The 12,080-nt window shown below is 58.8% G+C and overlaps 2 protein-coding genes across 4 annotated transcripts in view; one reads left to right on the top strand and one right to left on the bottom strand.

Moving 5' to 3' along the window:
* SLC5A10 (solute carrier family 5 (sodium/sugar cotransporter), member 10) overlaps positions 1-12,080 on the bottom strand; it is a 66,636-nt gene that overhangs the window by 19,302 nt on the left and 35,254 nt on the right. The gene's annotated exons all lie outside the window — the stretch shown is intronic.
* Positions 1-12,080, top strand: part of FAM83G (family with sequence similarity 83, member G) — a 29,763-nt gene that overhangs the window by 3,572 nt on the left and 14,111 nt on the right. The window contains exon 2 of the mRNA XM_012660665.1: positions 11,290-11,457. Coding sequence (XP_012516119.1) covers positions 11,290-11,457 — 168 coding nt within the window. The remainder of the gene's footprint in view (positions 1-11,289; positions 11,458-12,080) is intronic.

The raw sequence follows: 12,080 nt of genomic DNA on the forward strand, positions 1-12,080 counted from the left end.
GACTACTGCCACATCCACCCCTTCCCAAAATGCTGGAATGGAGCTAGTGGGCACAGTACCAAGAGCCAAGGGTGCTGGGGTCAGGTCCCTGCTCTGCCTCTGCCTGGCTGTGTGACCAGGACAAGTCCCAGCTCCTCTCTCAGCCCCGGCCATGCCATCTGTAAAATGGGTACAGGCCTCGAAGACTATTGAGGGTCCCTTCAGCTCTGACCCCCTCCTGCCTGGTGATTCTAGACTCCTGGGACAGGAGGCAGATGGGTCCTGGGTCTCACTCCCCTGGCATGTGGTCTGGAACCACGGCAGCTTCTGCCCTCTCAGCTTCCCTCCAGCCTCAGTGGGCTCCGATTCCAGTATGGAAGGTCCTCCGCCTGCCCTTCCCCCTGCCCCCGGGAGCCAGTGATTTGTCTGGGGAAAACGCGCTGTGGGGTTCCAGCTGCATACCAGAGGCTGGGCCTGTAGGATCACGCCTAGGAGGGCCAAGCCCTGGCTGTGCTCGGCTGCAGCCTCAGAGAGGGGTGAGGCTGGGCCGGCCCGGGAAGGGGCAAGGGAGGGACAGCCTCAGCCAGAGACAAGTGGCTCTTCCAGCAGATGCTGAGCGCCCCCAGAATGATATGGGGAAGGCTGTGGGATCCCTTCACCGGCCCCCTGGCAGCCCAGGGTGAGGCCCTGGGGGCAGGGGCGAATCATGCCTTCCCCATTTTACAGTTGAGGAGATTGAGGGAGGGCACGGTGCAGCGGCCAAGGCCAGCCTCGAAGCCCAGATCTCTGCCCGCCACGCCAGGGAACAGAGGCCCAGAGGAGTGACGCTGAACCTAGTTTCGCGATGCCTGATGAACCGCACATCTTTTCTGCCAAGCCCCCGCCTTCACGCGCCGACGACCTGGCCCGCGGCTGGGCTCCAGGAGAATAAAAGCGGCTTAATGAGGCGTTTACCAAACGCCAGCTCCACGCCAGGTGCTGAGTGGGCACTTCACCTACACCCTGTAATCCTCACCACAGCGCCATAAAGGAGGTGTTGTCGCCATTGTTCAGATGAGGAAACCGAGGCTCGGTGGGCCTCAGAGAGGGCGAACAACTTGCCCCAGGTCACAGGGCTGATAACTGGCGGAGCTGGACCCAGAACCCCGGGTCTGATTCCCCCGTTCCCTGGAGAAGCAGTGTCGCTGTCTTCTCAGCCCTGCCCCTCGATGGGCACTCGGAGCCTCACGCCTGCCCCCAGCTTGACTCAGGACAGTAAAAGCATTTTCATGAGGCTCCCTGGCACCCGAACCCTGGGCTCCCTGGTGAGGGGACGGGTGGGGCAGCAGTCTGAGCACACTGGGACTCCAAGGAACAGGGCGATGGTGAGCACGGCCACTGCCCGTCTCTGTGGCCTGGGAGTTGCCTGGTCCCTTCCTGGGGACCAGGAGGGCGGGCTCTCATCGCAGGCCTCAGCTAGGCAGCACCAGGACAGCCTGCAGGGCCGTGAGAAGCCCTGGCGTGGCCCAGCTGGAGCCCCGGGATCGAGTGGCCCAGGTTCATGCCCAGGCTGCTGCCACGGGTCGGGGCAGTTGCCTTCTGCCTGCTCTGGCAGCTCCCAGCCAGTGCCCAGGGCTCGCCTCTGTCAGGGTGGGGAACCATCTGATAACATAATCCCAGGTGTTGGCTCCTGTCTTCTTCAAGGCTCCCTGTCCCACGGTGCTTGCGTCTTAATTAAGCGTTCGGGGAGAGTCGGAGCAGCCCTCCCAGGAAGGAGCTCTGCGAGGAAGGGGCACAGCGCCCCAGACGCTCCACTCACAGGCAGCTGCACAGCCGCGGGGCCGCCCTCCCTCCCGTCACCCAAGAGGTGGGGCCTGCCGTGACGCTCAGAGCACAGACGAGGAAACTGAGGTCCTTGGCGTGGCTGGCCTGGATTGGGTTCCACAAAGGCCCTGGTCTCCCCTGTGCGGAGACTCGCCCTGAACCTGGGGCGTCCTGAGGGTCCTGGCTCACCTACCCCACTTAGCCACTCACGTGCTGGGGGACCTTGGGCTTCAGCTTCTTCATCTGTAAAAGAGGGACCGGGCACTTGTCTTGAAGCAGTAGCAGACATGAGTGCCCAGAAGTACTGAGCTGCCCTCGCGTAGAGAGCAGCCGGGAGGAAGTTGGGGTCTCGCCCGCACCCTGGCACACGCTGCCCTGGCCCGGGTGAGCTGCAACAGGCTTCTTCATCTGAATGAACCCTGGGAAGGTCCGTTCCCAGGTTAAATGCCACGTGGGATGGTGAGAAGACAGGCATTGGTATCATGTGGAGCCAGGCCCGAGCCCCAGCTCTGCTGTTATCTTTCGTGGCCACCCCGAAATAGTGGCTTTGCCTCTCTGACCTTTCGTTCCTTTCTCCTTGGTGCCACAGTGATGCCACCACTTACTTCATAAACCCACGGTGAGATGTAAAGGGAAAAAGGGGGGATGTACAGCACTTGGTGTGGAACCTGGCACAGAACCGGCATTCACCCCTCTCCTGAGAGCCTTTCCCTGGGAGTAGTCTGGAATGAGAAGTGGTGAGCTCCCTGTCCTGGGAGGCATTCAAGCAGAGTCTTGGTAGACTGCAGCAGAGAGGATGTGGACTCCAGGTGGCCCAGGGGCCTCAACCCTCCCTTGACTCATTGTGTGACCTTTGGCAAGTCCTTTCCAGGCCAGGCTTCCCCGGGGATTAAGATGCTCTGTGACATCATTGTCTGTCGATCTTAGACGCTGGAGAAGCTGAGGTCTTAAAGGCTTTCAAATCTATGGTTCTGATACTCTCGGCTGGTGCCATTTGTTGCCACGCTGGGCAGTCCTGCTGGACCCTGCACCTGTGGGTCTGGGTGCTCTGAAGCACTTGTGGCTGGTGAGGAGAGGGAGGGATCTTACCTCTGGCCTCATCCAGGGGCAAAGCCCTGGTCACCTGACAGCCTTTGCCCAAGCTCTGCCAGCCCTCGTCTCTGCAGCATCCCCAAGCCGTGGTGACGAGGCCGACGTCCACGCCACGGGGCGAGGCCGGGCCTCCCGGGCTGCTGCTCTGGGTGTGACCAGTGCGCACTTCTTGCCCTTGACCCACTGCAGCCACCTGGTGCTCATGAGGCCTGCACCTCCTTTAATTGGCTTTAATGAGGCTTCGGTCTTAAGAGCCAGAGGGTGGGGAAGGCGTTCAGAGAGCTGATGAATGTCGGAGGGAAAAGGGACCTCATGGTTCATCCAGTTCAACTCCACGTTACCGAGAAGAGAGACTGAGGCTTAGAGCGGGGAGGTGACCCTCTGTAGGCCACCCAGGGAGGGCGTGGCAGAGCCAGGGAGGCTCAGGGGCATTGAGCACAGTGCTGAGGGTCAGGTATTTGTTTCAGGAGCCAAGGTGGGCTCTGGGAGGCCGTGGGTGGACTCAGAGCTGGGAGCGACGCAGGCTCCGCCATGGAGAGGAGAGCCTGGGAACAGGAGGCCTCTGCTGCTGGCTGTCTCTGTGGCCCTGGGACAGCGAGTGTCCCTCTGGAAAATGGGAGTAGTCATCACCACTCCTCCGTGTTCTCCAGAAAAGGGACACTCATATGAGTGTTTCACTGGTTGGCCTGATTATCCTTGCTGGGCTGGGGTCAGCATGTGTCACCAAGTACACAGACCCCCTCTACCCTGGGAGGCAAGATGCAGCTGTTACTGAAACTAGTCCTCTCTCAGTGACAGGCCCTCAGAGCCACAGGATGGGCACACTGGTTTGGAGAGTGCCAGGAGCTGGCAGGGACCACCATCCAGGGATCCCAGGAGGTCTCCCTAACACCCAGAGAACCCTCCCAGGCCTCTTCAGGTGGCTTCTCATTAATCTAACCAGCCTGAGGGGGACGTGGGGACATTGAGGTGCTGCAGCCAGGTCTGTCCCCAGCCTGCTGCTGGAGGAGGGGGGTTAGGGACAGGAGAGTAGCTCTGTCTCCATTCCACACCCCCCATAAGTGAGAGGAGGGCCTGAGCCCATGCCATGGAGGCAGCCACAGCACTCCGGAGCCTCAGTTTCTCCACCTCTGCAAGGGGCTGGTAATAACTGTGGTCAGGTCTGCTGGGGGCGAATTCTCTCAGCTTTTGTATCTGAAAAATATATCTGGTTTTGAAAGATGTTTTCTCCAGGTGTAGAATTCTATGTTGATGGTTTTTTCTATTTAGTACTTTAAAGATGTTGTTCATTGTCTTGTGGCTTGCACTGATTCCGAGGACACATCTGCTTACTTTGCCCCTCAATATGCAATGGCTGCTTTTGAGAATCCTTCTTTATTACTGATTTTTAAGTGATTTGATTGTGATGTTCTCTGGCATAGTTTTCATCGTGTCTCTTCTGCTTGGAAGTCATTGAACTTCTTGGACCTGTGAATTTAGTTTTTATCAAATGTGGGAGTGTTTTGGTATTTTTCTTTTCACGTTTTTTGTCTCTCCCCTACTCCCAACCGCAGCACTTTCTGAGACTCCGATTATACATATATTGGACAGCTTGAAGTTGATCCACAGTTTGCTGATGCGGTGATCATGTTTTTCAGTGTCTTTCTCACTGTATGTCATTTTAGATAATTTCTATTGATAAGTCTTCAAGTTCACTAATCTTTTCTTCTATAGTGTTGAATCTATTCCGCTTCATGTATTTTTCATCCTAAATGTTGCATTTTTCACCTCCTAAGATTCAATTTGTTGGCTTAAAAATATTTCTTCACTCCTTTTTTTGAACATAGAGAATACAGTTATAACTGTTTTCATGTCTTTGTCTACCAGTTCTAACATCTGTGTCAGTTTTTGGTCAATGTTGATTGATTGATTTTTCATGTGAGTCTTACTTTCCTGTTTCTGTGTATATGTGGTAATTTTTAAGTAGATACCAGACATGGTGGGTTTTTTTGTTTGTTTGTTTTATTTTTTCCTTTAAGTATTTTGGAGCTGTGTTTTGGGATGCAGTTAAGTTACTTGGAAACAATCTAATGCTTTTGAGGCTTGCTGTAAAGCTGTATTAAGCAGAACCAGAACCAACTTAAGTCTAGGGTAGGAGTGGGCAAACTATGGACCACAGGCCAAATTAAGTTGACTTCTTGCTTTTAAAAATAATAGAACACAGACATACATTCGTTTCTGTACTGTCTGTGGCTGCTTGTTTGCCGCAACAGCAGGTTTGAGTAGCAGTGACAGAGAACATGTGGCCTGCAAAGCCTAACATATTTACTTTCTGGCCCTTCGTGGAGAAAGCTTGCTTATGCCCGGTCTGAGACTTGTTTCGCACTCTTTAGGCAATGTCCTTCTGAGGACTGTCCTGCAGGCCTGTGTGTTAGGAGGGGTTTCCACTCTGGGCCTGCATGAGCACTGGCAGTTGTTCCAGCTGCTCCTTTCCGGTGGTTCTCTCCCCAGCCTCAGGAGTATCCGCATGTGTGTGCTGCTCAGCGTCAGTGGAAGACTCGAGGGAGACGCTCTGCGAGTTTCTGGAGTTCACTGTGTGCAGCTGTCTCCCCCCAGGACTCTGTCTTGCACTGCCACACTCTGAGCAAGCCCACTGGACTCCACCAGGGGTCGGCCCTCCCTGTGCTGCGGCTTAGGAGTGGTGGATTTGTTCCCCTGCTCCCAGGGACCACTGGGCTGTGCCACCTGTTGTCCACGGCCTCATAGATTTTGTCTGGGTTTTCATTGCTCAGGCAGGAGGGAGGTAAATTCAGTCTCCGTTATTCCATCATGGCTGGAGGTTGAATCCAAGGTCTTGATGGCCATCGCCCCGACCTTTAAGACAGGCTGCAGCATTCCCTGTGTCATGCCCGTGAGTGGCCCTGACACATCACTTACTGCTTCTGCAGCCTTCTGCCTGGCCGGGAGGGAAGTGAGAGATGGGCAGGTGACAATCCCTGGCCTGTCACCCAGGGGGAGCTGTGGGCCTGGTGTAGCAGGGCTTGGGCTGGTGGGATGAGGAGGAGAGTGTGTGGCCCCTGCTGATGCTCCACCTGGGTTAATTCGCTTACCCTCCGACAACCTTGAGGGTGGGGATTGTTACGGAAACTATGGCACCCACCCACGGTAACACAGCTTCCCAGGAGGAGCTGGCATGGGAGCCAGATGGGCCAGAGCCCACACTGATGGTGTCTGCCACCAGAGCCAGAGAATGATGGACCAGAGGTGTGAGACTCTCCCCTGCCCCCTGCGCTTCTCAGGTGGGGAAAGTGAGGCCCCGCAAGGCCCAGGTGTGCAGGTGTGCACCGTGTCACGGCCCCCCAGGCTCTGGGGTGGGCTGGGGGGCTGTCTGTGCCCCATCTCTCTGGAACACGTGAGGAGAGAGACCAGTTCTCTCTGAGCCACCTCCAGGGATCTCTGAGGCTTGGGGGGGGTGCCGCAGGTGGGACCCTCACAGAGGGCTTGTCATATGCAGACCCTTACCCGGGTCTCGGGGTCCAGGCCTTGGGGATGCTCTGTTGCCATGGCATCTCCAGAAATGCACAAGTGATACATGCTCAACCCAGACGGGCCAGAGCACTGACAGAGGAGCCTGGGGGCAGCGTCTGAGTTGGGATTCGAAGGATGTGTAGGAGCTGACTGGGAAGAGGATAAATGGGCAGGCAGGTGGGGGATCAGCATGTACGAGAGGTGGTGGCTTGAGGCCCGACGTTTGGGGGAGAGGGGCCACAGCCCCCCAGGAGAGATCCTGCTGCAGAGGTGTGGCCCGCACACCAGGGTCAGAACCAGCCAGGCTCCTCTCACCCCACTCCTCCTCCCCAGGCACCTCCTCGGAGACCTGTCCTACCCACTTGCCCCATGAGGGCGCGCCTGCTTTAGGAGTAGGTTCTGTGGTTGCAGGAAGGCCAGAAACAGCTGTCGTGGGTGTCAGGAGCCACAGGCCACCAGACTTCCTCTCCCAGGCCCATGGGTATGGCGAGATGCTCTGGCCAGCCCAGACAGGCCTGCTGGGCACTGGGCAGGGCACAAAAGTCGGGGTTCCTCAGCAGGGATGTCAGGGACAAAGGGCCTCGGACATCTTGTCCACCTTCCTTGTTTTACAGAGAAGAGAACTGAGACGTGGAGAGGGTTTGCAATGCACCTGAAGCCCGGCCTAGGGCCCAGGGCAGTGACTTGGAGCCCGCTCTGCCCTTGCTCAGGGGGCCCAGGCTGGGCCGAGGGAGGCTGGAGAGGACACCCCCCACCCAGGGTTCCCTGCTGGTGTGACCAAAGGCCCATCCCTCGCACCAGCACTGGTGGCTGGTTTTACTGGGCTTCAGGCCATGTCTGTTGGCAGGTGGCAGCTACAGGTGGGGACTGCTCCTTTGTCCCTCAGACATTGTTCCTCCAGCCCCCAGTTCAAGCCACTCTGGTCCACCCAGGTGACGAATGTACTCCTGGCCAGACATTGGGGACCCGAGTGCACCACCCCGCTGGCTGGAGAGGGCACCTCCAGGCAGTGCCCTCCCCACTCTGGGCCACAGCTTCAGCATCTCTCACGTGGGGGCAGATATCCACCTGTCCCAAGGATACTCTGGGGATTCTGAAACCACCAGAGCAGGGGCGGCAGGGGATGTGAGGGGGCCAGCAAACGTGGCTGCATGGAGGGTGGCAGAGATTCGAGATACAGGCAGGAGGCAGCTGGAGACGGCCGGGATCCACTCGCCTGGGAAGTGCGTGGCAAGGGAGAGGAGGTGTGGCGGGCCACTCATGAGGCAAGGGCACGTATTTGGGGGACTTGCACATACCGTACCCCCTGGGGAGACGTGTGAGAGGCATTTGGGTACAGGTGCAGGCAGAGGCCCGGGCTGGGCTGGGCTGGGGCACACTCAAGCCCAGGACCCACTCCACGTCCTGCCTGTGGCCCCTCCACTGCAGCGCAGCCTGCCTCTGCCCCCTGCCCTCGCTGCCCCCCAGGCGGGGCCATCTTCCCACAACCCCACTCTGCCATCTTGGGGGTGGGAGCTGGGTGGTTGTCACAGGACTTCAGCCCTCCTGGGTTCTGTGGCTGCACCCTCGAGGCCCTGGCCGCCCAGCAGAGGCCTGTCCTATCCATAAGATGGGCAGGGACCACCGGGCTCCCTCCTTGCCCCGGGAGCTGAGCTGTGTGGCCTGTGCAGGTTCCGGGTGGGTGAGGCTGGGTGCTGCCCATTGGCCCCTGACTATGGGGCATGGGGTGTGGGACACACCCGTGCCCATCTGCCACACCCGCTCCCTCGGCCCAGCGCTCACACAGACACAGCCAATTCCTTGCCTTGTAGCACTGGGACCCAGGCCTCCTGCCTCATGCCTGGTGCGTCCCCTGACGCACTGCGGGGCAGAGGTGCTCTCGAGCCCAGCCTCCCCACTCATCTTCTCCATGGCTTTGGCTCTGCCCAAGACGTCCAGGGGGTGTGTGTGGGCTCAGGGCTGCGGGAGGTGGCTGGCACTTTCCTCTACGGGGCTAGCTCTGCAGTGTTCGAACTGGATAGAACCATAGGGTGAGCCAGGCCCATATCCCCATTTGGCAGATGGGAAAACCAAGGGCCCAGGAGGGGCTGTGGCTTGTCCCAGGTGCCCTGATCCCTGCAGTCTTTCCTGGACCAAGCCATCTAATCTAGTGTTCTCAGTTGGTAAGAGCTCCTTGAGACCTGCCTCAGGCCAGGCCCTGTGCTGGGCCTGGGCAGGGGCTCTGCTCTGGATGAGTTCACAGTGTCACAAGTGAGCTGGGCCACCCAAGCAGGTAATTAGACATGGTAGTGAATGCCTCTGTGCCTCAGTTTCCTCATCTGTAAAATGGGAAAAAGAACCACTTCCTCACGGTGTGTTTGGAGGACCAAACAAGGTAACGGTTGCCAAGGCTTGCTATAAACCATCAAGCAGCTCGAGGGCTGGGACTGGCTCCTATCTCTTGAACAGAAGGTGCTCTGGGCGAGGTGCGGGGCCCTGGGTTCTAACCTCAGTCATTGGCTCTGGTCCCAGCTTCCCATCCATAAAATGGGGAAGGGCATGACAGAACACAAAGGCGTCCAAGAAACCTCTGTGGCTCTGTGGACCGGCCAAGCTGTGGGTGTTGCCTGGGGAGCGCCCTGCACCCGCCGGTCCCCAGCATCAGCTGGCATCTGTTATGAGCCCTCCTTTGACAACCCCCAGGCACCGAGCCCAGTGCCTGGGGAGAGCCAGCACTCAGCCACAGGATCCCATGGGGGATCGCCCCTGGGGGCAGGCCCCAGTGAATACCACCCAGCAGCAGACAGTCCCTGGATACCCTGCCTGGCCAAGGGCAATGTGGGGAACGGCGCACATGGTGCGCATCCTGCTGGGCCCGTTTCTGTCTGCCATGGCCTGGAACCCTCCGGGAGGAGTGTGAGTGCTGCACCTTGATTAGGCCCCTGTCTAGCATGGCATGGGAGGCTGTTTGCATGCCCAGGAGTGGCTTATCTGAGGGAATCCCAGGGCTGGAGTGGCTTTGGGGCTGTGGGATTCCAGGCAAGGAGGTCCCTGCCACCCCCACCCCCACCCCAGGGTCTCGTCACCCTCGACTGGTGGTGAAATCCAAGGTCATTGTGAGCTCACCCAGCCCATACTGTGTCTCCTCTGCCCTCTCACCCATGCCCTCCCCAAGCAGTCTCTGGCCTTGCTTAAACATTTCCTGGATCAGGGAGCTCACTCCCTCTCAAGACCCCTCCCTGCCTGACCTTGGGCAGCCCCAGGGGGGCAGAAAGTGCTTCCTCACCTGGTGCACCTGCCTCCCATTGGCTTACCCTGCAGCGACTGTACCCACTTGGTCTGCCCCAGACAGCCCTTTGGAGACCCACACCTCCACTCTGGGTGGACAGCGTCTGCCAGCCCCTGCGAGATTAAACGTCCAAGGGAAGGGGCTGGAGACTGACCCTGGCCTGGCCTGGGGATGGGTCCAGGCCCTGCCCCAACTTGCTTTGTGGCCCCCAGCCAGCCTTACAACTTCATTGGGCCTCAGTTTACCCAGCTACACGCTGGGCTCTCACCACCATGGTGCTTGCAAGAGGTTGGAGGAGTTGGGCTGAGAAGACCTGTACGCTTCAACGTGCGAGGCTGATTGTGGCAAAAAGCAGCAAATGGGTGTCCCTGAGCCCCTCCTCTGGGGTAGGGCCCTTCCCAGGTGCTGCTGTGTCCGGGCGAGCTCGGTTCTTCCAAGAGATGGAGCCTGTTGTGCTGGGGAGAAGCCTGGGCCCAGAGGAGACAGGTGTTTCGCTCAGGGTCACGCAGTGAGTCCGGGGCAGGGTAGGTATGGAGCCCTCCCCTGCGCCATGGTTTGGGCTTTGGTGCCAGACAAGCAGCAGCTCTCAACAAGGGCCTGATGAGCCCGCAGGGGCCAGCCCGGTGAGCTCACTGTGGGGTGCGCAGACACGTCCCCAGCAGGCTCCAGGCTGCCTCCGTCACCCTGTGTCTACGGATCCCTTGTGGCGGGGGTGGGGGCTGAGCTCTGCTCGCTGGCCAGCCTGGGTGGGTTCTGGCCTAACTCTGCCCCCAGCTCTCTGTGTGGCTTAGTGCACGTCCCTGGCTTCTCCAGGTACTTCTCGGACCCGGGACAGAGTGGGGGCGGAGGCCAAGAGTGGGGGGCGGGGCAGCCCAGACAGCTGGGCTTGTGTCTGCATCAGCAGAGTCGGCAGCTGTGACCAGGCAGGGTGACTCCTCTCCTTTGCTGCCAGTGGACAGGGAGGGGACAAGGTGAAAGAGATCAAGGCACAGGAACAACCACCCATTGCCCTGTCCTGTCCCTGTGCCTGCTCCACCTGTGCCTTCACTCCCGGGGCCTGCCCCGACGGCTGGGCTGAGCTATGCTGGGGCTGGGGAGCTGTACTCTGACCTCTGGGGCACCACCCTGAGCCAGGTCCGGTAGGACGCCACTTGCTGTAAGGACAGATGTGGGCAGGTGACAGTAAGAACGCACGTGTGGGTTTGTGCTCTGTCCAGACCGAACAGGAGTGGTGGCAACGAGGAGGCTGGCGAAGTCCACCGCAGCCCAGGGATGCAGGGGAGGCCCCAGTGAGCGGCCACGCTGGCTGCTGCCCTCTGCCCTGGTTGTGAGCACATCTGGTTCATCTCAGCATCCCCAGGTGTTGCCAGGAGGGCAGTGTGTAGCTGGCCCCGGCTTGGGAAGGCCCCAACACAGGACCCCCAGGCTGAGCCTGAGCTGGGGCGGCAGCTAGAACTTCAGGGCCAGAGAGGCCCACAGCTCTCACTTCCAGGACCCGGCCCTGAAGCTGCCAGCAGTGGGGTTAGGGTGGGCATCCCCCAGAGGGTGAGAGCATGGGAGGGCTGTGTGTCCTGTTGGGGCACCCTGTCCTCATGGCTGCGCTATCTGATGGGGGTCCCGGTCTCTCTTCCTGCTCCCAGGTGATAGCTGTGGTCATGGACATGTTCACTGATGTGGACATCTTCAAGGACCTGCTTGACGCTGGCTTCAAGAGAAAGGTAGCCGTGTACATCATTGTGGACGAGAGTAATGTCAAGTACTTCCTGCACATGTGTGAGCGGGCCCGCATGCACCTGGGGCACCTCAAGGTGAGTAGGCTTCCTGCTTGTCTGGGTAGCCGGAGGGCAGGGGTCATTCAGTCAATCAATGAACACTTTGAGTACCTGCCTACTCTGGATGGAGCCCTGGGCCAGGCACACAAAGTTCAATAATCCTAGAGCCTCCTGCTTGGAAGCCCCGAGGGACAGGACTCTCACTGCCTCCAAAGCACAGAGATAAGATGAACATTGATTAAGTGTCTGCTGACCAGCTGCTGGAGCTCACACCAGGTGCTATATCACGGGGCATTTCAAAGCAGCCCCTGCCACACTGGTTACCTGTATGCTTGCATACCTCTGGTGTCAGGGTGCTCCATACCTCCTCAGGGAGCACACGGCCCATCTCAACAGCTCCAACTCCTAGGAAGTCCTTTCTTGGGTTAAGCCAAAATCTATCTCCTTAGAATGTCCACCTGCTGTTTTAGCATCTGGCCCGGACAGAGGAAGCCCCCGCAGGCTGAGGTCAGGGAAGGCTTCCTTGATGGCTGCAGAGCTGAGATGCATTTGAGGTGCAAGAGCAGAGTGGAAGGGACCTTCAGGGTGGGGGGACACCGCGGAGCAGAGTGGAAGGAGAACCTGCCGACGGGGCAGGGTGGGCTGGGTTTCTCAGCGCT

This window comes from Propithecus coquereli, unplaced genomic scaffold (assembly GCF_000956105.1).
Source record: "Propithecus coquereli isolate 6110/MARCELLA unplaced genomic scaffold, Pcoq_1.0 Scaffold672, whole genome shotgun sequence".
NCBI classification, from domain to species: Eukaryota; Metazoa; Chordata; class Mammalia; order Primates; family Indriidae; genus Propithecus; species Propithecus coquereli.